General features: G+C 41.1%; 1 protein-coding gene across 1 annotated transcript in view; it reads left to right on the top strand.

Annotated features, from left to right (window-relative positions):
- Window positions 1–24,849, top strand: part of FOXO1 (forkhead box O1) — a 62,161-nt gene extending 37,312 nt beyond the window's left edge. The window contains exons 2-3 of the mRNA XM_086881427.1: window positions 18,833–20,192; window positions 20,586–24,849. Of these exons, the coding sequence (XP_086737553.1) occupies window positions 18,833–20,176 (1,344 nt within the window). The 3' untranslated portion in view covers window positions 20,177–20,192; window positions 20,586–24,849. The remainder of the gene's footprint in view (window positions 1–18,832; window positions 20,193–20,585) is intronic.
- The last annotated feature ends 2,641 nt before the right edge of the window (window positions 24,850–27,490 follow it).

Here is a 27,490-nt window from a genome sequence, read left to right on the forward strand (position 1 = left end):
AGGCCTGCAGTACCCTGCAAAGTGAACATCCAGGTTTTGTTTGAATTTAACTCTTATTTTTGGAACCATGGGTGACTTATTCTTGGAACCCCATTTTTCAGAAACCCATCTGCATGCAACGTTGCCAGGATTTCTGGTACAAATATTTTGTCATTTGCTCTTGAGACAATCTGTTGTTTCAGTCCTGGATGAAGTTATGTAATATGTTGGTTGAGATATGGAAAAATATCTAAGTGGTGGTATAATCTTCTAGGTGAAAACACAAGGTTAAGAATTTTTTTCCTTTTTTTTAAAGAAAAAAATGATTATTCTGGTTTATCAATTAATAAAGTCTAATTAATAAACAAAACACAGCCCAAGAGATTACTGCATCTATTTTTCCTGTCCTTTGAAGCGATTGAATTAGAAGTGAGCCACCTTTACTTTCCTGAGAGATATTTGGAGCTCCTACATTTGGTGCTCATTTTGCTGTATCCATTCTTACCTGTTTCTCATGCTCAGAGCATTCATTTTGCTTGGACGCCTGTGTGTTTTCGTTTGATTTTTTTCCTCTAGCAACAGAGCTCATTCCCTTCACTAATACCTCCCTTAGTGTCTGTTCAAAATCCTGCTTTTACTAGAATAGTGAGGTAGCAGAAGAGTTGCTAAAAACTTTTAGAAGTTGGAGATTTAAAAGCAAAGTTTGATCTTTACTTTTGAATGGCAGTTCTTATTCATCGGATTTTTGTGATGCTGGACAAATATCTTCATGTATGCAGAGATAGATGGTACTTTGGTGTGCTGTGTTAGTAACAAATGGCAGTATGCTCCAAGTAACATTTCTTAGTGTACCCATTCAAAATCATAGAATGGTTTGGGTTGGAAGGGACCATGAAGATCACTTAGTTTCAAAGTCCTTGCCGTGGTCAGGGACACTTTCCACTACACCAGGTTGCTCAGAGCCACATCCAACCTGGCCTTGAACACTGCCAGGGATGAGGCATCCACAACTTCCCTAAGCAACCTGTTCCAGTACCACACCACCCTCACAGTAAAGAATTTCTTCTTAAAATCTAATTTAAACCTACTTTCAGTCAGTTTGAAGCTGTTGCTGTCACTACATAGCCTTGTAAACCATCTCACCCCATCTTTCTTGTAGGCTCCCATGAATACTGAGTCTTAAAATCAAGTGTTCGGTGTTACCCCGTTGGTGTTTCCTGCACTGTGATCTCCCCTTGGGCGATGATACAGGGGGCACAGGAGGATGTTGTTGGCTGGTTGCTCTTGCTACCACCACGAGAAGCTACATCAAAGGGGATAACTGCTGTAATTTGGTTTACTGGATTAACTTTTTTTCTTACTTTTCCGTCTTTGGTGAATCTCAAGAACCCTGCAGACAGATCCAAAATCTCAGGAAGTGGCTCCAAGATGCTGTGGAAGAAAACTGATTGAGTTAGGTCAGCTTTGTGCATCTGGGAAAGCTGTTGCAGATGAGGTTTCTAATTGTGAAGAGAGAATGATCTCCTCCTACTCAAAAACTGGAGCATAAGTCGTTTGGTTGCCAGGTTTATTTTGGCAAAACAAGCATTGTAGGTGGTGGCTGATGCTAAAGGTGTGCTAAGGAAAGCTCTTTTCTGTGATGAGCACCTTAGAGTTTGAGAAGGCTTTGCATACCCAAAAAAATTCACGTAGAGACCTTATGAATACTGCTCCTCTTGGCTCTTGCCCTCCCTTCCCATTCCTATAACTGTGCATAGGAGCAGGCAAGTGGTGTTCCTTACTCAGTCACTGGCAAGAAATCCATTCTCCTAGTGCTTTGCTTCCTCTTGTTTTGCTCTCTGGATACCTTGCTCCTGGCCAGCCTTCAAGTGCGTGTAGCTCCTTTGTGCAGGAGAGGTGGGCAGGTCTGACCGCACGTAGCTGTGCTGCTGTACTTAACTTTCACTTGTCTTCTCCCTGCAAAATAAATAAATAATTGACGTGTGAAGGGGAAAAGCGTGGGAGGAAAAATGTCAGGAAATTCAAAGGTGAAGCTATTTCCTCCCTCGGTAATATTTTTCTTCTACGTGTTGTTTCTTCTCTTCAAACAATGGGGTGAGTTAAGAATGGATTCAAACTATCAGCCTTGCCATTGTTTATTTAAATCCTTTCATGTGTGTGACGGACCTCAGGAAAAGCCCACACTTCCACTGAGAGCACTCTGGGCAGCCTCTCTGTAGTGCAGTGCCAGTACGACAGGGCTCCAGTGTTCTTTGGGTCCCCAAGTGCCAATAAGTTAAGATAAATGGTGAAACATATAAGGTGTGTGATTTAAAGGTGTTGGCTGTGAAATCTGATAGCTCTGGCACAGCCTAATTTTTTTTTGAAAAAGCAATTATATAGCCCACACACTCAGAACAAGGATTTCAGATGTTAATTATTTAAGCATAAGGTGTTTGTGAACTTCTCGTGTGTGTTCGCGTGTGTGCGCGGACACTTCCATTTGGGGAATGTTTTGCTGAAACAGGTGAAAGTCAGTTCTGTAGTATAAAACAGGAAGCAGATGGGTACTAATTAAAGCCCTGTTGATAAAAGCATGACTGAGCTTTTGAAGCAGCTGCTTTCCTTATTTTATATATATAGCCGGTGTGTGCTTCATACGAGAGCCAGGCTCCCCACACTTCATTGTTTTCGCGAAGCCGCAGGAAATGCGTGTGCATGTGCGTGCGTGCTGCCATGGCTGAGGGACGGCGCTTGCTGCTTGCTTCCTTCTCTGCCCGAGAGAAAACGGTGTTTTCCAAACCTCGAAACAAAGGTGCCTGGCACCTCTCTGTCTCCCTCCTCTTCTCTGTCCAGCTTTCCACCCTCAAGCAGGCACCAGGCTGGTGGGAATGCCTGTTCCTAATGGTGCTGTAGATAAGGGAGGGTAGCTTTGTCTCACAGGTGTTTGTGTCTCTACTCACTGTGAAGAGCTGCATCTGGGAGGGAAACCAAAACTCCAGTGAGGGTGTGAGCCTCCTCTGTGTGTGTGACTTCCCATTGTCATTATGGTCTTTAATCTTCACAGGTCCTCTTTACATTGGTTTTACTGCCTTTTCTCTTACCTTGGGGCTTGTAAAATGAATAATAAACTAATCTCCAGGAGACAAAAAAAAAGGAAACAACAAGATTTAAACATAATGTAGTCAAAGATAAAATTGCACCAAAGCAGAGCAGATATGCATATGGAAGAGCTATCACAGAATCATAGAAGGTTTGGCAGGGACCTTGGTGATCCTGCAGTTCCAACCACTCCTGCCATCAGCAGGGATGCTTTTCACTAGATCAGGTTGCCCAGGGCACCCATCCAGTCTGGCCGTGAACACTTCAGGGATGGCCATCCACAATTTTCCTGAGCAACCTGTTCCAGAGCCCTACCACTCTTCTGGGTAAAGAATTTCTTCCTAACATCTAAGTTAAATCTCTCCTCTTAGTTTAAAACTGTTCCCCCTTGTTTTACCACTATCTACTCATGTAAAATGTCACACTCCACCTTTTTTTAAAAGCTCCCTGTAAGTACTGAAAGACTGCAGTGAGGCCTCCCTGGAGCCTCTTCTAACTAGCAGTGTTAATTTTAGTATTTTAATGCCAGCAGTAGAAAAATAGGTGTTGAACACAGAGAAATGTTAAGTTTCTGTTGACTTGAGTTGGGTAAGTTTTGTCTGTATATTGAGTCCTGTATATTGAAACCTGTTTATGGGTAGGTTTTTTGGTGTGGGGAAATTTGTTCTTTCATTGAGGAAAGTGCCAGAATTAAATATTCATGTTGGGGATGTCATCATTCCAGTAGAAAAAAACTAAATTTGGTTTGGGCAGGAGGAGGAAATTTTTGGTCAGTGATGGTCTTGAGTGCAGTAGCATGCAGATTCGGGGGATGGCCCCTGAGGTGTGGAGCAGTATCTTCTGTATGGGGAAACTGTCCTTGCATTGGCTGAGCTTCTTAGTTGGTGGTGCTTGGGAATATTGGGATTGTGATCAGCTGAAGCTCTCATGGGGTGTGCTCTGGTCATCTGCTTGAAGCTGCAGTTTTCTTGCTTTAAAGCTGCTGCTGAGGTTGCAAGTTCCTCATTTCATCTGAAGCAGAACCAGCTTGAGTGGCAGACCCCCTACCAGAGGCAGGTCCTCCTCCCACCCTGTAAGCCTATGAGTGCCTCTGAGGAGCTGGGTGACCCAGTGCTCAGGGAGGCATTGGTTTGGCAGTCAATATTCCTTCCCACCAAGAGTGACAGGTATCTACTTGTCAAGCAGCTGTGATGAAACTGCTGTACAATACAAGCCATGGTCTTTAAAGCCATGGTCTTCTCTGTTGGCATTGTTAGTGGAGATTATTTTCATCATGTCTTTTCACTGTCTTGGGAAGACAGCCACAAACTGGTAGAGCTTCTTGACCTGTGACCTGTTCTTGTTTGGTCCCTCAGTGTCAGAAGCTGATAGATTTTTCATAGAAGTAATTCCAAAAGCCTTTTGTCCCTCATAGCAGGAGTGACTGGAGACAGCCAAAGCATCTGTCTCTTTCCTGGTACCTGGCTAACATTACTGATAGATGAACTGTGCGCTTCTTGGCTACTGCATCTCTCCCTGACTGCTGTCAGATGACAGGAAAGCTGGCTGGTGCCATAGTGCATGGAAGAATGGCAATGTTACCTTCTCCACTGGACAGTGTATCTTTCGGAGGATTTTTTTATTCTGAAGTTATCTGGGTTGTCCGAATTTCTGGTTATTGGCTCTGTGGGTTGTGCTGCATCACTACAACCAGAACCATTTGCTGGAGTTTCTCAGGTGCCAGAACCTGGGTTGGGAGAGCTTTCCTTCAGGCACAGACTGCAGGGTTATGAATCCTCCTCTTAAATGTTCTGGTTTTTACAACCCCTCAGTGTTTGTCAAGAAGCTGTTGCTGTTTGAGTGTACTTTGTCATCGTACTTGAGTTAATCTTCTTTGGCCTAATCCTTTAAGTCAGCCTTTTGACAAAGTCTGGGGGCCAGGTTTAATCTTAGATGGTTCTTGCTCTTTTTCTAGAGTCAGCAACTTAAAATTGTCTGTTTTCTTCCTGTGGTGCACGTGTGTTTAAGCCAGGATTACAGGAAAGCCCAGTGCAAACAGGCAGAGGACATTTGACTGCCACTACCTCCCCTGGCTGCCTTCTGAGGGATTTTAGAAGTATTTTGGAACCTCAAAGAGTATGTGGGTTACAAGTTGAGAACATCTACAATAGAAATAATGTGGGTTTGTCTATAGACTTGATAAAAAAAAATTAGAAATCCACGTGGTTAGGGCTATTTGAGATGTGGGCAGCCTCTGTGGCAGTGTAAAGGAGTCAAGCAAGCTGATGCAAAAGTTGTGGTGGGCCTTTAGCTGTGCCAGGAAGCAAGTGCCTTGTCACTGCTGCTCTCTGGCAAGTTCTTTCTTAAGGTAAAAAGGGCTTTAAATCTGCTTTAAATGGGTTTCTGTGGCTTTTTGTTAGCCAAGTACACTGCACAGAAATCACTGCAGCCAGGGGATTGCCACATATCACAGGCTTCTCTGCAATTCTCCTTAGAGGTGGATATGTAATTTAATAATTTGGTTGATAATGCTTAGTCTTGAATGTTTTCATGTTTAAAAACTTAACACAGAAATAGGATTAGGTGTGAATTAGAAAAAATCCCAGTATTTCAAGTTTAAAATACTACTATTTTAAAAGAGCTGTGGAACACAGAGATTTTTGTTGTTGTTGTTGTCAAAATTACTCAGCTATTGCTCTCCTTGGAAAATCAGTCAAACATGTTGAATATATATGGGGGGGGATGGCTGCTGTTACGAAAACTTTGAGCAAGATAACGCAGCACTTCCTTATCAGATGCCCCAGAAATGCTTGGCATTGAAGGAAGTAGACAACAGTGGATGAGTGAATGTGGGGTCCTTAAATAATTGACAGAGGAGGAAAAAGGAGGATTAAGCCCATGGCTGCTTGGCCAGTTTCCATTATTTGAGGAATGCATTTTAAAGTGGTAAATCCTAAACTTTTCTGATGCCTTGAGAATTTTATTAAAAAGAGTGTCTAAGAGCTACTCATCTTAAAGTTGCAATTGGCATGTAGATATCTTCAAGGTACTAAGTCAAGATCCTTCACCCATTGCTCCAAAACTGAGATTTGGAAGTATTTTTTACAAAGCCAGTTTTGGAAGAAATGTTCTTCTTTTCTTCATCTCTCTCTCCTTCTTAGGTAAATGACAAAGTCTTTAGACTTCGCTAACAGAGGAGAGATGGAAATCCTTGTCCATGATAACTGAATGCTTGAAATACAATACAGTGCTTAAACCCATAGAAAAAACATCCTTGAGAAATCTTTGAAACGTAGTTCTGTAATTTCTGTTTTGTCACAGAGACCGTTTTGTGTGAATTGTGTGGTGTTTGGAATGACGCCTCTCTTTTTTTCTAATCCATGGGGCATTTTCTAGAGGTCACGATGGGTTTAGTAATGACATCCACTGCAGCCCGTGATCCTGCTGAGCAGCAGTGATGGCACGTAGTTCAAGGTCTCTTTCCTAACTCTCTGCCCTGGTGTCAGGCTGAATGTAGGCAAACAGGGCCTTGCTGGGGCTCTGCCTCGTCCAACTGTGTCACCTGCAGTGCCTGGGTGCAGGTGAGCTGACTTCAGAAGAGATTTGTTGGCTTTCCTATGATTTCAAAAGCAGCCTTCAGCAAATATGTTGACTTTATATTCTGCCGCCCCCCCCCCCCTTTTTTTTTTTTTTTTTAATGTCCTTTTTGTGTATTGTTCTGAGCATGCTTGTGAGCCTGTGTTTTACCGGTTGCGGAACTGTAAAATTGTGAATTATCTTGCTCTTGTAAGCCAGCAGTGGACAGGAAGAAAGTGGAAAATACTGAATAGGCAGCATATTGCTGCGTAGGCATTTAATGTTGCTACAGTGTGATATAAGTTAAAATATTGCTTATTTCCTCTTTGCTGTTCAAAACAACCCGGAGCATGTTATGACCAGGATCTAAACAATAACTGAAAAAGTAAAAACAAATGTTTTAACAGAGGAAGGCATGGCCTGCCAAATACTTAATGTAATTTATGATTACATGAATAATCAACAAACAAAATACTTGAAAACACCTGACTGTCTGGGGGAAAACTTTAATTTCTTTTTAAAAGCGATATGAAAATGTGTGAAAATTCCCTGCAATATCTTCAAAACTGAAAGGATCCAGAATTTAAGCACGAACAGCAAGGGCTTCAGTGTTTTATGCAGTTTAACAGATCTGTGGACATAAACCCAAATATATATCAATGACAAATTGGTATAAAATTTCATAAACAAAATTGGCTAGATAATATTGGAAAACAGGCTCCAGTAAACATGCTTTCTTTTTTTTGTTTCATCCTTGTTTTTAAAGAGGGCTTTATGTGACCCACAGAATAAATAACTTCCTGTGTCTTGATAGCTATTGCAAATGACAGCTTCTACTGCTGGCATTCCTGCTATTTTTAATCCGACATAAGTTAATGTCTTGTAAATTTTATTTTTTTATTTATTGTTTTGAAACGAGTGCCTCATTCTGACCAGCTCAGTTAGAGAGTTCGCACATCTTTGGAGCTGCACAGGGGCCTGTGTTGCTTTTCTCTCTGACTGTTTGCAAGAGGAGGAATTAAACTGCAGTACTTGAAAGAAGCAAAAGCTGTCAGGAGACAAATACTGAGCAAGTCCCTGTAGAGTAACTTAAGACTTCCTTGTTGCACCCCTTTGAATTGATTTACGGCATTTTGGTTCTCAGTGTCAGCTGTGCTTTTGCCTTAATATGCTTTCATGCGTATCTGGGGAAAGCTGGAGGGAGGCTCCACTGCCTTCTTCATCTTAGGGCAAAAGGATGGGAGGCCTCTGGCAGGCTTTGTGATTGGGAATGTGACTGTTGTAGTCCTCAAATCTGAATATGGAGGCTGGCCGGCTCGGGGTGCCCAGTTACACATGGGCTTCTCTTTGAGGGGGACTGGGGTGATGATGGTGAAGCTTGCACCACGTGAAGACTGACTTCCAGGAGGAGGAAACCTAATCTGGAAATTGATAAGAACTTTTTGGGTTTGAGGGATTAGCATAGAGGGAGGGAAGGTCTTTCAAAAACAGTGTATTTTTTTCTGAACTGATGAGAGTGATACGATATCCTCCCTGGGACACCTCCTGCTCCAGCTGGTAAAAGGCACCTTGTGCCCAGAGCTTCTCTGTGTCAGGCTCTGTCCAGGGGAATGGGAGACTGAATGAGGTCTGATCTCTGAGAGCTGTGGTAAGGCCGGGTTCCTTTTGTGTATCAAATGGAAAGAAACAGTAATGAGAGCTAATTAGTTAGACCTAGTTGGCAGGAGAAATCTGGCACCCAAAATGTCTAACAAAGCTCATTTTTGCGTAAGTGTTGCACTCTGGAAGTTGTCTTATTTTATGTCCAGTGGAGTCCTGCACCTCTAGCAGCAGGTGTGTATGTAAAAGATCTCAAGCCACAATGGTGCTGCTAATCTTTCTTTTCATTGTCCTCACTGTAATATTTTACTGCTTAAAAAAAAAAAAGGACATTTGGGTATTGCGATGCATGCTGATGCATCAGAGCTCTTGGGCTTTACTCTGTTAATTCCAGTCTTGTCATTAAAAACATGGAATTTTCTTGTCTTTTTTACTTGTTTGTGAAGGAGCAAAGCAAATAAATACAGAGCTGATGGTTTAAGTCACTGTTGCCAGATGACATTCTATGGGAATGTGGACTTGCCAGTATGTAGATTGTAAATAGCTCTTTGATTTAATAAGGGTCTCTTAAGTACAGAGCACAGCCTTACAGTAGTGAGGGACTAGGAATGCTTCCAAAATGGGTGTGAGGGAAGAAATTGCTCTTTGGATTTCCCTCCTCTGGGTGCCCATCTTGCTCTGAGAAATAGTGTTCTGCCTCCCATAGCCTGCTGAAAATGGTGAGCGTGTCTGGGGGTAACTGTTCAGAGTTGATGCCACGTGTTTTACAAGACTGGACGACTCTGACTTTATAATATTGAACAGATGTCATAAAACCCAGTAATGAGTGCCAGGTATTCTTGAACTGGGGCCTCAAGAACATCACAGAAGGCAGCATCTGAGAGGAAGACGCTGGCATGAATGGTGCAGCCACCCAACAGGAATCCTCTGAGTCCCAAGGAAATCAACTGAAATCCCTTTTAAGTATAAACTTCACCTTTTGAAAGAGGGTGGCTGCAAGTGGCCAGACAGTGGAGAGGGACAGTGCCTGCTGGAGTATAGCCAAAGGCTGTATTGAAATCTGCATGAGGGTTTTTTGCTGGCTTTGGAGCAGTAAACTGTGTTATATAAAGTCTACTGGGATGTGGGAGCAAAACTTGTATTGTTAAGAGCTTTCCTGAAGAGAGTGTGCTGGTGATCTGACCTGCTTCTGTGGTGGGGGAAAATAAGTACCAAGGCACTTGGTGTTCTAAGAAGCTGGGAGAGACATGATACCTAGTTTATGGAGTGCCTCTTTGGGATGTACAAAGAGGAGTAATCAAAAATATATAGCTTCTTTATGTAAATTTGGGATATTAAAAAAAAAAAAAGAGAAATTAACAAATAATGACTGTATAAAGCAATATCCTTTATTTATTTGCAGATATGCAGGAGTTTAAAGAGAACTTATGTGATCTTATTTAAGGTATTTTAATAAAAATGTAAGAAATCAATTCTTTCCTGCTACTGCTTTGTTAATAGGAAAATCCTTTCCATCTATGAGGTAGATAAAGGGTAAATTGGCTGGAGGAAACATAAATAGTAAAACGGCAACTGTGTACTTGACTGTACTCAGATGCAAAAGAAACTGAGGGAAAGAGAAATGTCCCTTCTTTCCTCACTTTCTCTTGTTTATTACATCAACATCAGATATTTACAACACTAGGTGAAATTCATGGGATGGTTGTTATTTTTAAGCTGACACTGTCCCCTAACAAATATGAAACCTGCAGTGTCTTAACCATTAGATGCACTAAATAGTTTCTAAGATTCCCTAAACAAAACAAAAAATTCCACTTTGTTTTAGTTTTCTTTTTTATAGTTTTGGGGACTATACTAAAATTTTGCAAGTATATCCTTGCACTTGATGTAGTCAAAATAAAGATCAAATGCATAGTGAGATGTAGCCTAAGATACCTTTCAGTCTGTAAATAAAAGGCTTTGCCCTTCTTTTCACAAGCCTTGCAGCTTCCTCAAGCCAGAGATTTCCTGTGGGGCACAGCTAACCCTTCGGCAGAGGAAGCTTGCTGCTTTCATTGACTCTTTGTTTCTAAAAAACTGGTATTCAGTGACATCCATGACCACAGAATGTGAGTCCTGTAGTCCTTTGCTTGCTAAATTAAAAACTGCCTCTGCTATGCTAACACAAGTGTAATAAGGAGATACATTTACTTTTTTTAATGTTCTATGCAAAGGCTCAGTCAACAGAACTTTTTATGCTGTTGGATCTGTACATCCCCTTTGGTATGTTGATTCTCAAAGTGAGAAATACGGACAGCCCTCAAGCTTCTCCAGGCATGGCCAGCCCATGGGCAGCACAGTGGATGGGGCAAGTGTCATGAACAGCCCGTGTCTCCAGGACATCCTGCTTTGCTTTGCCTGCCTCAGTTTTAACTAATTTTCAACTGTTTTGGGCAGCACATTGCTTTTAAATCCATTTTAGGTCCTGACAGTCATTCCAGTCCTTTAGGTTATCAGTGGTTTTGTGGAAGCAAATAGTCTTAATTCATGAAAATTAAGGTCTGCAGCTCCCTAGCAAAATATCCAGCTGAAGGCAACCTGAAGGTACAGGTCTAGGTTTGCTTGTGCCTTTACCTGGAGAAGTGGTAAAGGTCTACTTTGGTCATTATGCAGGGATTTTAGTCTGTAAAACTTAGGTGGATTCTCAGGCAGGGACATTTACAGTTGTTTCACTTAACCAGTTAAAGCTTTCTGAGTATCATATCTGGGGTTTTTGATTTTTGTTTTTTGTTTTTTTCTTGGAAGTTCTCTGTGTGCACTCAAAGTCCAATGCAAAAAATCAACGCCTGTTTTCTACTACAATGTGGTTTTTTCACCTCTGTAATTTGCACTTAAGACCTTGGCCTACTTCTGACCTTATTGCTTCTAATTGGTAAGAACATATTTCCAGTGTTCCTTTTAAGATGATCTGCTAGTCTAATTAGCATTGATATATTTAGCATGTATACACATTTGTACCTCTTCATTAGAGCTAATGAATGTCAATAAAAGGCAGCTTAGTTTTAGAAAGAAAAAGAGCTGGGGGGAAAGATTTCTATAAGCAGTGCTGTAGTCTTTGTGATGAATTGGGTGTAACAGTGGAGAGTGGCAGAGGTGAAGCAGGCTGTCTGTTAAACAGGAAATGAGTGATTAACATTTTTTGTCCTACTGATCATAATTATTCCCACTGGCTGAAAAAAAAAATAAACACTGCTTAGTCTCTCTTTACTATAGCTGCAGAATAAAATTTTGAGCTATTAGTCATTCTGGCATTGTATGGATGAATTGCCACTTAATTAATTAATTAATTATTTTTTTTCCCAGCTTAAGGAACTTTGGCTATAATTGTGATTCATGTTTTCCTTGCAATAACCTGCTTTTGCTCTGCATTTGAGGGCAGCTTTTCCTCAGACCGTTAGGCTGTGTGGTGCCTGCGTCCCTGCAGAGTCGCATTCCTGGTCACTGCATTAGAGCCCATGGTGAATAATTGTGAAAGGGCTGTCTGCTCACGGCAGCCTTCCTCAGGGCTTGATGGACTACAGATGATTCCAGTGCTTTTTTCCCCTTTAATGGGCACACCTTAGCAGTGGCACATGGTGCCCACCTCGACTGCACTGTCATTTATTCGGTCTGGCGTTGGCATAATGCAGGTGCTTCCTCACCTTTCCTGAAAAAACATGCAGGGTTTTTTATGTGCAATGGCAATACTTTGTGGGACTGGTTGGAAAGACTGATGATTTCCCTGACCTCTGAAGAAGCCCTAATTTGAAGGGCATCCTGACTTCGAAACATTTCTCTTCAGTGAGGTCTCCTTGTTGTCCTCCTGTGCCACCGGTGAACTTGCTTCATCATGAGCTGCATATGGTCATACGCATAGATATGTTTCATGTTTGTGGAAAGAAATGTTTATTTACAAATATGGAACCCTTATATTTGTCAAACAGTTGTTTTCCATCTGTTGTAATAGAAAGATTGCAGCATCAATTTTGTACAGGCAGTATTAGAATTTGTCTGGATCACCAAACATAGTTATCCCTACTGTCTTTGAATTTTTTGATCTGATATTTATTTCTTCCTTTTTTTTTCTATATTTCACAACTTTTAATACTGTGATAAATGAAATTGATAAATGGAGCCATCACTTACCCTGATGGCTGTTTGTGGTTTTTTTTTAATGGAACTGTGGTGCCTTCTTATTGTTGCCTTTCTTTCACCTTTGAAAATGGATAAATTTTAGACAAACTTTTTGGCTGTCTTGGTTTGTCCAGATGATTTTACCAGAGGGATGAAGGTCTAATCAACTTCATTTAAAAATCTCATGTTTTTCAGGTACATTTTTGTCCCTTGTTTTTCCTAACCAGTGTCACATAGTTTCCTTGGCTTTGAAATCCTTGGAAATGTCTGTATATTTGGTATATGCTATATTGATGATGCATCATACCTGTATTGTGCTCGCAGAAATAAATACAGCTATAAAACACAGTATTGACGCTGATGTAGGTGATGGTTAACCTGGCTGTGGCTCTGTCTCTCTCTTGGAGGTACAGAAAATGTGGAAGTGGTTAAAAATTTTGGTTTGGGTCATCATGTGAGGAACAGTATCCAGGTGTGTGCTTCCCCTGTGTGCACATTAGATACACTGTGAACCTTTTTTATGGTTTTTGCTTAAGTTCTTCCTAAATGCCTGCGTGAGGGAGAGTAGGCAGTGTTATTATCTTGTTAGAAATGTCCAAACTGCCATTATGGAAAAGTGCTTTCAAAGAGTCTACCTAGGATGAGGAAGAGAATTTAGGGTGTAGCAACTTGGAAAAACTCAAATACATGTCAACAGAGTTGCCCTCTCTGACATGTAGGCATGCATAGCCAAGTCTTACACATGCATGTCTGAAGCTGGGTATGCATTTTCCGTTCCTACATGCTACCATGATCCAGAGAAGAAGACTCCAGTGGTTGAGAAATCCCCTCCAGTCCTTGGTGGCAGCAGGCTGCAACCTGGAGGATGGCCAAGCACCTTCACTGTTCAAAGTATGTTAGTCTTTGCCAGCTGTGAGAAGGAATCACAGGATAGCATAAATCTGTGAACTTGAATGCAGAATGTCCAGGACTTAGATCAATGCCACTGACATATGGCCACAGGATATATATGTTCATGTATAGCAACCGTATAGCAGTAACACACACTCCATCCTGTTCTTATACATTAATGCGTGGAAAAAGGGATGCATTGCTGAAATCTTACCACATGGAACAGTTTATGGAAGTGTCTCCATGTTTGGGGTTGGTGTTTCACGGGTGGTGGCCCGGGAAGGACTCTCACTATGCCACCCCATGTAATGAAAAGCACAGAGAAACAGAGCAATGTCCCCTTAGGAAGAGAGAAGTATTTCTTCACTATTTCCAGCTGATACTTCTTAACTGTTTAACAGTGCAGGAGAAAAAAATTAAGTCAAACAAAAGCACCTCCCTAAGAACAAAGGACCCAAAAAAGCATGACCTGTTTGGGAGGAAATCCTGCCCTTCCACCTTCATGCAGCTGCGAGGTGGCAAGTTTCCAGCATCTTCTAAATACAACTCTTTGACCTGAGGCTAAGTGACATGCTTTCTGTCCATACTCCTGTTGGACAATAGAAAAGGTTTCTGTAATAAAAGAATATCACAACTGGGTGGCAAAATCAGCTGTTTCATTAGCATTTGAGGCTTCTGACACCACAGTGTGGTGGTGTTAGTGAACATTGTTGTGTCAGGAAACTTTTTGAGAGAGAAATGTGTGCTGTCTGTAGACCAAGAGCTTATGACTGTCCAGCACTGAGTCTGAGGCAAATCCAAGCTCCACGTGCAGCATCGGCATCTGAACATTTTCAATTTCATAGTTACTAGGTAAGACAAGCAGGATAGCCTTACACCACCAGACTGTTGTACCAAAGGAAATTCTGGTAGGTCTAGAGTTAGCAATTATTTCTTTCCTCCTCTTCATCCAAGCCCCATAAACTTGGCAGCGTGGCTGGAAACCACAGCAAAATGGGTGTAGACGGTGTAGCTATTGTAGGCAAACCTACCCGTTTTGCCAGGCATGATCTAACTTAACCTTGGGTAGATGCCACATGGTGCCACTTGCCATGGATAGCCCCTGCTGCTGCTCGTCCGGCTGCTAATGCTGAATGAGCTGTGAGCAAGTGTGCTGGAGAACTTCCTGGCCTCTGCACACTTTCCTAAGAGTGTTAATGTCTTCTTCTTGGAGTGGTGCTTGCCACTGAGGCTCCAAGAGGAGGATGATGCAAACATCCGGACCTGCAGCAGAGTCCCTATACAAAGACCTAGAGAGACAGGTTGAATGTCTTCTGTGAGAGCATATGGAAGTTCTTGGGGGATGGGGTCTTCACATCTCTGCTGTGAAACTTTTGCTTTGGTGCTGTCACCAGAAGGAGGTTGTGCTGGCTCAGAAACATGCTGTAAGCTGTCAGTAACAGGATGTGCTACCACAGCTGATGGTTGAACAACTTGTGTAGGCCATCCCCTTGGAAGAAGTGTAGAAAGCAGTGGACTCCTGGGATATTGTCTGAATGAAAACTTAGTGGGCAGTCATTGGACTGTTAATTTTTGTTAATGGAAATCCTTGACCTATGTGTAATGGAAGCAGTGCTGCTCCTGTGGCCTCCCAGTTTGTTATGACTGCATCTGCTTCTAGAGGCAGACTCCTTCCTACCTTTGTTACTGGTTGATTGTGAATCTCCCTGCGATGCCATGGCACGCTTTATTGCAATATGCAGCATATGCACCTTGATAGCAAATACACTTGTTTTGGTAAAGTGTGTTGACTGTCACATCCATTCCTCACTCTCCCTTTTGGTGGCTGTCATGGCACTCTGGTGGGATGGGTGCTGCCTGTGCCCATGGATGCAAGTATGAGGGTGGGAGAGACCATGGGCGCTTGTAGGTGCTCTTCCAAATCTGGGTCTTGCAGCTCCCCGGATAATCACAAATCCACAGCTAGGTCCTGCTTGGAGAGGTTTGCAGTGGGGTTAAAGAGGAGCTCTGCTTCCCTCTGCTTTTGGTGCTCCAAGGTCTGGGGTGGAAGAAAGACGGCCAAGTTTCACTGTATGGTCTCACCTCAGTAAGTGCAATGTTGTCAAGTTTAACAGAGCAACTGAGTTTTCAGGTGTTTAATAAAACACCAACCCAATTGACTAAAAAATAATTAAATACCTCAGCTTTAATTAGGATAGGGATATAATTTTTCTCAGCAATTAGTCAAGTTTAATTTAAGCTGCGTGTTTTGCTATTTATATCTTGGGTTTAAATGCAGTATTGGATATTGGGTAGAGCTGTTGGAAATGTCAGAAGTACAGCTGAATGATATAAATATGTAGATTCAAAGGAATAATTATCTCGGCTTCACGAGTTTTATTAGCCGGGATGTACTCTTCACATGGCATGTGGCTGATACTGGTTTTGCATATTTTGAGTCTTAAATCAGAAGGTAGAAGTAAGCATATCCACAGTCCCTGGTCTGAATGCTGAAGTAAGTTTGGCTTATCTCAGAGGCACAAACTCAATCCCAGGAAGCACTCCACAGGTGGCAGCAGCCCTGCTGCCATCCTGACCCAGATTTTGATAAAATTCAGTGCAGTTACGCTCTGGCATGCGATCATGCCATGCGATCTGGCATGAAATGCCACTGTGCAAAGACCCGCTTCAAAATGCAGACGCTTGCTTATGGAGTCATTCAGGCCAGGTTTTGGGAGCCTTTGCTCCGAAGTCCAGGTGAAACCCATGGCTGAAGGCATCTCCGCAGCGTGCCGGGGCTGGTGGTGCTGCCGCACGCCCCAGCCACTGACAGCTGCGCCATTCCTCCGGCTGCCAAGATCCACTGCTGAAACCATACTTTTTTATCAGGTCATGTTTGCATCTGGCAAGGATTTGCAGACACAACATCATTAACAGCAGTGCATATTTTCACAAGATTTACCTCTTCAACACTTTTTCCAAGTTAGTAAATCATAGCTTCTTTAATGTCCTGCTGGCCGCGTGAAAAACAGGAATTTATGTAACAAGCTCTGGGCCGCAAACCTTTTCCTGTTAGGAAAATTTTTTTTTTCATTACTGGCAGAGTTAGGAGACAGCTCTGTTACTCAAAGAGCGACCTCAAATGTCCTCGGTACAATAATACCATATTATAACATTTTTGATGACTAAGGAATAGCAGCGATTTGTTAAATATTTAACACTTGTGTAGCAGAGAAGAGGGAGCTAAGCCTCGTCACGGTGCTTTCCCTGGCTGATGTTTTGTGTGTTCGATATGGCTATTTTCATACTAAACAGTGATCCTGAGCCAACTGGGTATGTTTACAAAATACAGTAAAAAAATGAACTGGTGCAGGAGGTTTTTTAATCAACAGACACACAGAGCAACTTTCTTGTGACATTTGTAGAGCTGGACTTGTGTGAGGCACAGATTTGTCTGTGGCCCTTGAGTGAAAACAGTGGGCTGTTCCAGGCTGGCCTCACAAGGTTTCTCAGCCAGCCCCTGGGACTGTGGGCAAGTCCAAAGATGGATTTCCAGGCTTACCCTCCCTATGTGTTAGCTGCAGCTGGTGCAAATAAAATTCCAAGGCCTTCCCTATCACCCTGTTGCTACATCAAAGATGGTGTTTTGATTTTAAGGTTACCTGAAGTGAAGAGATACAGTCCTACCTTACAGTTTCTAGGAGAATGGCTTCCTTTTGAAATTGAGTAAGGAGACACTCAAATCATAGAAAAATCAGAGTCATAGAATGCTTGGGGTTGAAAGGGAGCTTAAAGATCATCTGGTTCCAATCCCTCCTGCTGTGGGCAGGGATACCTTACATTAGACCAGGTGGCTCTAAGCCCCATCCAGCCTGGCCTTGAACACTGCCAGGGAGGGGAATTTTTGGTGGCGTCTGTTTATGGGATAACTGCAAAGATGGTTCTTTGGAGGAGATGTTGGAAGAGCTTCTGAGTTTAGGCACATGGTTTGACTCAGTGTTGTGCTGGTTGAAATTTGGTGCCTTGAGGCCATGCTCTGCCGTCTTCTGTTGTTAGGGAGTGTCCTGTGCCCCTGTTGCAGGTGAAGCTGCACTTCTGGGGGCACAGTCTCTAGTCAGTAGCAACCTGTAAGGTGTTGCAGGGCTGTAACACCTCTTTGCTGCCCTCATCTACTGAAGATCTCCTCTTTGATCCCAGAGTAACCACTTCTGTTGAGCTCTGCAGGTGGCCAGTCCTGCTTTGTCTGTTTGGCTTTCCATGGTCCAAAACATATCATGGCTCTTGCGGGGAGTTTGAGCCTGTTGCCTCTGGTTTCAGCCATGAGATGACTGTGCCTGGCATGCCTTCTTAAGATCTTTAGACAAGTTGCTGAAAATTACTGTGAATGGAAGGCAGGTAGTGAATTACTGATTGCTCTGCCATTGAGGTCTAATTTCTGGTTTTGCACATTTATTTAATGTGTTGTTTTGTGGTTCCCTCCTCCTTGTTATACATGAATTGCAGTCCTAGCAGAGACCACGGTACTGTCTCACCCTTCTGTTAGCATCTATGGCTGCCTGTTTCTGCTCTCTTTGAACTTGTGGCCTTTTGTTTGCAATTGTGTCAAGATACAGGAAAACTTTTCTGTTGATACAACATTTTTTACATGTACTCAGCAGAAAATTATATGAGCAAAAATACATTTATTTACAGCTTGGTGATGCAAAGATTAGTCTCTTGTTAAAAGGTCAGCCTGTGGCCTTCCATTTTGGAATTTTTTTTTTCTTTGTCTAACATGAAACATTATTCATGGCTGAGGAGGTAAAAAAAAAGTTCCAGTACCTCTGGTCGTTCTTGGCACAAGTCATCTGGTGCCCTCAGATATTTGAAGAGTCAATTTTGCGTATTAAAATGTTGATTTTGAAAGGGAAAAATGGTTTTAAGACTGAGGGTTTAATTTCAGGCTTGTCTATGCTCTTTGCATTCCTTTATATTCTATGATTTCTTAGGCAAATTATGATGTTAACTTATAAAAATTAGAACTTAGTCCGCATCTGGTTTTCTCTATGTATTTTCTCATGTAACACAAGTGATATAAATCTCACTAACGCTCAGTAGAAATAGCGACAGTTTGTGTGTCACGTGTCTGTAGGGTTTTGGGATGTGCAGGGTAAGAATCCATTATAAGGACCAAAGAGCAGGATCTAGCATTCCTGAACTTTGTGTAAAGTAATAATTAAAATAAATTCCATAAATACAGTCAAGTACATTTATTAGAAGACTCACTTCAATCATTTTCTTGATCTTCTGGCTTATTTTGTCTTCTTTATGAGGAATTTTTATTTCAGAACAGTTTCTGCAGTTTTATTTAACTTTTTATAATGTCAGATGTGATGGAGGCAGATGACAGACAAATTGCCATGGCGACTCTTTGCAAGCTTGTTTCAGCCAGTTCTGTGAGCAGATAAAAGATGTTTCCAGGCTGGCATGCTTTCTTATTTAATGATTACCCCTGTGTTTTCTAACAAAACGAGAGTATGCTTACAAAAGCAGGTGTTAGTATGCCATAAAAGATGCATGTCTTCCCCATTTCTTACATGCTATTCTGTTTTTTCAGAATTCAATCCGTCACAACCTGTCTCTGCACAGCAAGTTCATCAGAGTGCAGAATGAAGGAACAGGGAAGAGTTCCTGGTGGATGCTCAATCCTGAAGGAGGGAAGAGCGGCAAATCTCCTAGGAGGCGAGCAGCGTCCATGGATAACAACAGCAAGTTTGCCAAAAGTAGAGGCAGAGCTGCCAAGAAAAAAACAGCCCTTCAGTCTGGTCAAGAGGGAAATGGTGACAGCCCCGGATCACAGTTCTCAAAGTGGCCTGCAAGTCCCAGCTCTCACAGTAACGATGACTTTGATAACTGGAGTACATTTCGACCTAGAACGAGCTCTAATGCCAGCACAATTAGTGGAAGACTTTCTCCTATTTTGCCAGAGCAAGATGATCTTGGAGAGGGGGATGTGCACTCCATGGTATACCCATCATCAACCACCAAAATGACTTCAACTCTACCGAGTCTTTCAGAGATGAGTAATTCTGAGAACATGGAAAATCTTTTGGATAATCTCAATCTCTTGTCACCGAATACGTCAATGACTGTGTCAACCCAGTCTTCATCTGCCACCCTGATGCAGCAAACACCAGGTTACTCATTCGCATCCTCGACCACAAGTATAGGTTCACCAAATCCTGACTACAGGAAATTCACTTATGCTCAAGCTAGCATGAACTCTTTGTCCCAGATCCCTATGCAGACTCTGCAAGACAGTAAATCAAGCTACGGATCGATGAGCCAATACAACTGTCCTGCGGGACTTCTGAAGGAGTTACTGACTTCCGACTCTCCGCCGCACAACGATATCTTGGCATCAGTGGACACTGGTGTTTCCCAGGCTGGTGGCAGGGCACTGGGCCAAAGTGTGCTGATGGTGGCCAACTCGGTGGTGCCCAACTACGGCAGCCAGCCGCCCCACAACAAAATGATGAACCCGAACGCCCGCCCTCACCAGGGACATAACCAGCCAGCGCCTGCAGTCAATGGCCGTGCCTTGTCACACACAGTGAACACCATGTCACACACATCAGGGCTAAATCGCCTGTCGACAGTGAAGACTTCGCTACAAGTGCCTATGAGTCACCCAATGCAGATGAATGCCATGAATCCATATGCCCCTGTTAACAGTTGCAATGGCTACGGGAGGGTGGGAATTGTTTCCCTCCACCAGGAGAAGCTTCCCAGTGACTTAGATGACATGTTAATCGAACGGTTGGACTGTGACATGGAGTCGATTATCCGTAATGACCTCATGGATGGAGAAACGTTAGATTTTAACTTTGACAGTGTATTGCCTAACCAAAGTTTTCAGCACAGCGTAAAGACAACCACACACAGTTGGGTGTCAGGCTAGGATGTAGTAGGAGGAGGTAAGCTGTGCTTTTTATAATAAATCTGCAAAACAGCTAAAGGGAAAATAAAGAAAATGTCAAGATGCTTAAAATCTGGGAGTTCTTCTGTGTTAGCACGTGAACTCCCTCGGTAACAGTCAGTCACTTTCCAGTCCTTTGTCAGTTTGAGAATCAGGTTTGCACTGGTGCATTGGGACTGTCAAGTACTGACTTCTCTTACTTCATGTGGAGCGCTAATGTTTTGTCAATGATATTTTAAAGAAAAAAACTTGCTGGTTACTAGCCAGTAATGAATATTTTTATTTTCCCCATTTAAAGTATCTTAAAGCTAGCTTGAGCATATTTTAATAGATTTATTCATCTGTTGTAAATGTTAATTTGTTCTTTTTGTTGTTCTTTCTTTCTTCCTAGGCTATGGTTAAATTCTCCAGACTTGTCTGACAGCAGGAACTGAGAAAAGCAGTACAAAGATGTCCTTCACCTTTCTTTTTCATTTTCTTGACAAAGCTGTGCGCATGCACTAACTTTTTTTGGGGTCTTTTTTTCTTTTTTTTTCTTCATTTCGTCAGAGTTGGCAGCAGAGAGAGTATTTTCCTGTACAGGATGTTTGCCCAAGGTTTGCAGGTTATGTGCTGCTGTAGATAAGAACTGTGCCATTGGAAATTTCATTACTCTGAAGTGCCAAATTCACTACACCATATAATTACAGCAAAGACTCTTACTTACATCATGTTATGCTTTCGGTTTTGTACAGTATGATCTGTAGAAGAATTGTTTTTTAAGACTTAACCTGTTTTGGTCCAAGAAAAGTTTATAAACTTTTGTAAGAATACTGTGATGATCTCATGCCCTAAGTAAGTTTAACCCTTGTTGATGTTACCTGTGTTTTGATGAATTGAGATAACCGTGGACTTGCCTTGCAGCAGTATGAACTGCATTATTTTACTGAAAATCGCCACACATTTCATATGGGAAGAGAATAGCCTGTTAAATATGATCCTACTTCACTCACTGACTATTCAAAGCAAACAGTAGGTTAAATGCCATTTGATAAGTTACCTGTATTTGTGTAAATTTATGCAAGAATATATCTGGGTTTCATTGTCAGATTAATCACTTTATTGTTTGGCTTAAGATAATTTTTGGAACACTTTCCAAGCTATTTTTCTTATAATTAAAATCTACTTTTGTTACATAGGCAACTTAAAAAAAAAAATCTGAGATCTGGCAGCATTCATAACCTCTTCATTTTGTACAGTATTTTAACTGGATTAAGTACATGTTTTTATAAATTTCCCTAGCACCTGGGAGTGCTAATAAAGGAAAATCTTAATAAGGATCTTGAATACAAAACATTTCTGTCCCTTTTTTTTTTTTTGTGTGATGTATAAATATAGACAACTTTATGTTTAGAAATATTTAATCAGTTTTATATATATGCATTTTTAGAAATGTCATCTGCTTCTATTATCATTTTAACTACCACAAAGTGTTAAGTATTCATTGTTAAGATGCTTGTACAATGCTTCACATTTATATTTATTTCGTGGAGGTCTCATAATGTTTGTGCACCCAAGAGCAGGACCTTTTGTGGAAAATTTGTAATTGTTGTAAAACTAATGACAAAATTGTCATTTGTCTTAATTAGCAGTAGCTTTAGGATTCTTCAGTGTTTCTGTTGTAAAGCAGAAGATTTCAAGAGACAAAAATGCTACTTTTGAGTGGGAGACTAAAACTTTGACCTTTTTGCAGGACAAAAAATGACTTCTTTTCAAAAAGAAAGATAAAGTAAGTGGAAAAGCTATACAAATGCATGAGGTTTAGGGTAGGGGAGAGCATTAATAACAGAGATCTTATTTCTGTGGAAAAACCTGGTCTTGCTGGAGTAAGCACACTGACAGCTACCTGAGCATTTTCAGGAGCAGGTCTTGGAATAAATGATTTCTGATTTATTGTAATTGCATGTTGCAGTTTTCATGGATGTGTGAATAGCAGGCCTCACCTGTCTTCTCACTGGTTGCTACACAACGTTTGTGTTACAGAAATCCTTGGAGCTTTTTTTTATGCACTGACAGAATTAACAGCTTTTTTTGCTAGGGCTGGCTGTTACGAAGAAGGGGAGAAGCAAATATTTTTACACTGATTTTTCTTTTGTCTAAATAGCTCACAACCAGAAAAGGTCCTAATTGAAACTCATCTTCCCTGTAGTGATGGTGTATGGTGGAGAAGGAAACAGAACGTAAGCCAAGTAAATGAAGTTTAGTAACAAGCCATATATTTAATGATCCTGTTATGACTTTCCTAAGGCTCTGCAATGTATTTACTGATGTGCTAGCATTTAGCTCCCTGTTGGGCTTAAATCATTACTAATTACAGCTGGTCCTGCTTTTGTAGATATGCTATTATGGTTGTCAGGCAGAACCAGAGGCTGATGTGACACAGGATCTTCCCCAGCGTGACATTGCTCTTTGAACCTGTATTGAGAAAAATCAAATGTTCTTAGTGCCAAAGCCTCAATGAAGCCACCTGGTTTTACAGGCAAATACTTCCAGTAGCATCCTCACCATCAAATGCCTAGTCTCTGAAACATGATAGTAAATCCTGGCAGTGGAGCAAGTGGAGGGCTCATACAGGGGTTTCTGAAGATCATTCTGTCTGCTGCACGTGCAAAAATGTTTGCTCCCAAATAGGCACTGATACACATAGGCCAAAGTAGTCATAAAATCCACCTCTGCATGCACAGAAAACAGTAAACAATGCTATACTCCATGGGGATGCAGCTGAACATGCTACATTTAATAATATACCTCCTGTTTATTATTTACTGCTACTGTATAACTTCCTGTAAAGAGATATTTTATTCATTTCTTTTTATACCTATGAATGACATAAATGTAGTCTTTCCTTATTTACAACAGTCTGTAGAAAGCCCTTTTATGTATTGTGAGAAAACGGTTGTAGGTAATCAGATTTGGGCTGCATGGTCAATTTGGCATTTTTGGGGGTTTGGGTTTTTTTTTAATTTTTTTTTTAAATTTTGTTTTTGGTTTTCTTTGTTTCTGGTTTTTTTTTTGTGGTGCCATTCTAATGTTTCACAATTGTAATTCTGGAATACTGTGAAGTTGGTGAAGGAGCATGTTGTCTGCCTTGAAAACAAACATTATGTGACCTCTAGTTATAAATCCTTTTCCAGTGAAAGTACCAAGTTTCTGGAGTAACTTAGTTTGTCAGAATTGTTGTAAATGATTGGTTTGTGAATTGTGCAGATGATCTTACCTATGCAGCCTTGTTTTTGACTTTTCTCTGGTTTGTACTGTTATTAAAAGTTTATTGTATTATAGAGCTGTTCAGATATTTTAAATATAAAGATGTATTGTTTCCATAATATAGCTATATGATACATGTTTAGGTAGTAGATGCATTAATTGGAAAGCTCTGCTTTGATAAACTGACAGTTTGACTACACTTATAAGCAAAAATCATATTGCTTATTATTGGCTTAAGTCAACAGAGCATCCCTGAGAAGTTAAAATTGGACCAATTTTAAAACAATATAAAATTTGCACTTGTTAAACCACTGGATGTATGTTAGTACTTTTTTATTTTTTTACTGATTTGAAATTCCTATTTTCATTATGAAATTGCTAGGATTCTTAATTTATGACTGATTTTAAATAAGGTATTCTCATTATTATTATTATTATTATTGTTATTATTATTATTATTATTTTGGTAATCGTAATGTAAGATGCAGCATGGTTTATGCAAGCAAAAAGCAAATTATTCGACATGAAAACTGGCCTCTTTTTTGAAGGTGTTCCACAAACCAGCAATATCTGAGAGATTGGCATGTACATACTGCTAGTTCTATTTGCAAGTGGTGTGACAGCTCTTCAACGCTTCACTGCTCTGACTTAGTCACATTGCAAAATTAAAATTCATACGTGGATATTTTCAGAAAAAGTGCCTGATGTACTTCTACAGACACATGAGAACAATCCCTGACAGTTTGTTGTATAAAGCCATAAATGTATATAAATTATGTTAAAAAGATTTTGTGTCCTTTCTTGTATACAGAGAATGAGATTTGTACCAGGATTCTACTTGTGATTAGTAATCCTTCTACTGAGATGTTGTCGTAATCACTTTCCTCACCGTGTAATTTTTTAATGATGATGATGATCCCGTTTGGACAATCCTGATGGCATTAGCAATTTTATACAGAAAAATACCTCATGGTACCAAGTCTTGCCTGACGAGATGATAACGTATTGATGAGCAAACACTAACTGCAGAATAGTTAACAAATTTTCCATTACTTGGTATAAAGGAGTTTCTCTCTATCGGCATTGCTTCTGGATTTGGAACTGTAGCAGGTACAGGAACCTAACAGGGCTGTGTTACCAGTGTTTAATCACAACCTAGTGTGCTAAAAGTAACCTGTTTACAAGTCTTTGAGACTAAACGCAAGAAGAATCCATGCCTGACTCCCAGGGCTCGCGAGACATCTTTGGGTAGAGATGTGTTGTTTTATTGGAAGATGCACGAAGTGGCATCAGACCGTGTTGCCAGTGCTTCAACAAGCGTAGTTCAGAGAAAATGGCAAAAAGTCCTGAAATCGTTTCAGAATGGGTATTTGTAAGTATAAGCTCTTAATAAAATTGCTGTGACATGAGATGGTAATTAGTGTATCAGAATGTTATGTAATACATTATTAAAGAATAATAAAAAAAGGGGATGTTAACGTCCATCAAACCACAGGAAATAATTAGTCTTTTAGTCCAAATTACATGTCAGAACCTAATGCTACTAAATGTGGAAAAGAGCAGGCCCAAGCCCTCTTGGTCCTCTTTCCCCTGGTTTTTGCCTCTGCCCCTCCTGAAGTCTATACCTTTTCACAGTTTTTTCCTTGCTGAACATTTGCCAGCCTTCCTGGTGCTGCTCCTTTTGCAGCCATGCTTTAGGCTGTGGTGATGGGAGTGCTGCTGATTGAGTGAGTAGGGAGAGCAGGAATGTCTGATTTTTAAAATTTTTTTTAATTTTTTTAATTTTTTTTTTTTTTTTTAATTTAGATTGTGTTTCAAAACAGAACTGGAAGAAAGGATGAGAGGCTGCCAAAACAGACAGCCAATAACACCCACGCCACAGTTGTCTTGTGAGGCCCAGATCCCTGCTTGCCTGCAGGTGGGGAGGGAAGGGGTGGCAGAGAGCAGGCTCTTAATGAATTGCTGGCAAAAAAACCCAGTTTGATCTTAAAGTGAGCAGAGGTAGACCTAAAGAACATGAAAGAACTAATTGCGTGTAAAAATAGAAATATTTAAAGATTGCTAAAAATTAATTTTTGCTCGTACCTTGCAGTTCCAGCTTTATTTTAGCTTTGCCCTTTTTTCTTCAGTGTACATTTTGGAAGTGTTTTTACATGTTAGGGGAAGCTGAGGATATCTTCCTTGACATTTTCAAAAGCCTGACTTCTGGAAGGAGAGGGTTGTAAGAGCCAGAGATACTCTATTTGGATGTTCATGACGCTGTTTTTGGAAAGGATGCACATCTATCTAATTGGTACATGACTAGTTACTGTTGTCAGGAGAGATAGTCAAAGCTTGTCTCTTGGGAAAGGACTGGCTAGCAATTTATGCCAACCTGGCAACAAGGGATTTGAATCTGCTGATCAAGCAGGAAAACCTCAAAGCATCTTTGTGCTCTGAGTCAGTTCTACATCATTGTAATAAACATGTTTTTGTGCAGAAACATCAACTACTGTGTCACCTCAGTTGATAATCCAGTTAAAACTACAAATGACATTAGGTCTTGCAGCCATTTATTGCGCAGCTTGTGTGCAAAGATGGGATTTGTGAAGATGCTTGGAAAGAATAACTTGCAGTGATCAGTGCCTGTGGTCATGCCCACTGCTGGAATTGCATGCAAATCCCTGTTCATTACCTGATTGTGTTTTGCTTGGGGTAATGTTCTGGCATGTGCCAAAATGATAGCTGAAATGAGGAGGCAGGGACAGCGCCCCATCTCATTTTATGTTCTTCTGCTTGCTGTTGGACCCTGGGGCATGCAGAAATTTTGCATGTATTTTTTGCAAGTAAACTTCTTGTGGGGGTGTTTATCATTGAGATGATGGGAAAAGGGATGAGGGCTCTGTGCAGTACAACTGGAAGAGCATTGTAGGAAGTTTCTGATGGGTGTAATAGGGCTGTGGAGGTAAGAATCAGACAAAGAGCTCGTTCATAACTTGGAACCTCAACATTTTACATCCTTCCTGTCTGCTCATCTACAGTTGCTCATGCCATCCTTAAATGAAGGGGTTTTTCCAAGAAAGATGTGTTGAGTGTTGGTCTCCTCTCCTAAGTAAGAAGAAAAAAGAAGAAATGGCCTCAAATTGCCCCAGGGGAGATTTAGTTTGGATATTAGGAAAAATTTCTTCACCATAAGGTTGTCAAGTATTGGAACAGGCTGTCCAGGGAAGTGGTTGAGTCACCATCCCTGGAGGTATTTAAAAAACCGTGTAGATGAGTCACTTAGGGACATGGATTAGTGGTGGACTTGGCAGTGCTGAGTTAATGGTTGGGCTTGATGATCTTAGAGCTCTTTTCCAACCTAAATGATTCTAAGATTCTATGTTTATGTTTCTTTCTTGGTACCCTAGAGTGACACTACCTGAGCAGGCAACAACCCAGACCTTCCACAAGAACCTGGCTGGGTTTCCAGGGAATTGTGTTTGGCAGGAATGTCTAAATTGTTTCTGAAATATTCAATTTACTTCAGTCAAATCAGCAGAGTTCATGGAAAAGCCCATTATAAAAGTGTATATGCATTGGAAAGACGGGGGAGAGATGAGAGATTCTGGGATGAAGGAAGCATGTTAGATGGCTGCTTTAAAGGCCAAAGAAGATTGGATTTTCTCTGGGGAAAGGGCTAATGTGGCAAATAAAAGAGCTTTCTTTTTGTTGGATTTTAAAGTTGTGTCCAGGAGCAACCACAGACAGCACAAAATCCTGGCCTGAATTGTTGTTTCAGTTTTTTTGACCAGGTGAAAACAAGTGGTGAGCTGTGAAACCCTGTGAGTACTGGAGTTTCATTTAGGAGTCCAAATAAGTTACCACTTCCTGCTCCTCCCTTTCTTCCTCCTTCCCCCCGCTCTGATTTACAGCAGTTGAGAGGAGTGTTCCTGTTTGGTCAGGGTTTTTTTATTCACCCTGCTGAGAGAAGCTGGACTAGGCAAGACTCTGTGTCCTTTTTTCATTCCTCACAGTGATGGCTGAGCTGTGCTAAGGAAGTTCTTCCTCCTTTCTCAGCCCATAAAACAG

This window comes from Cyanistes caeruleus, chromosome 3 (assembly GCF_971803275.1).
Source record: "Cyanistes caeruleus chromosome 3, bCyaCae1.hap1.1, whole genome shotgun sequence".
Classification (NCBI taxonomy): domain Eukaryota; kingdom Metazoa; phylum Chordata; class Aves; order Passeriformes; family Paridae; genus Cyanistes; species Cyanistes caeruleus.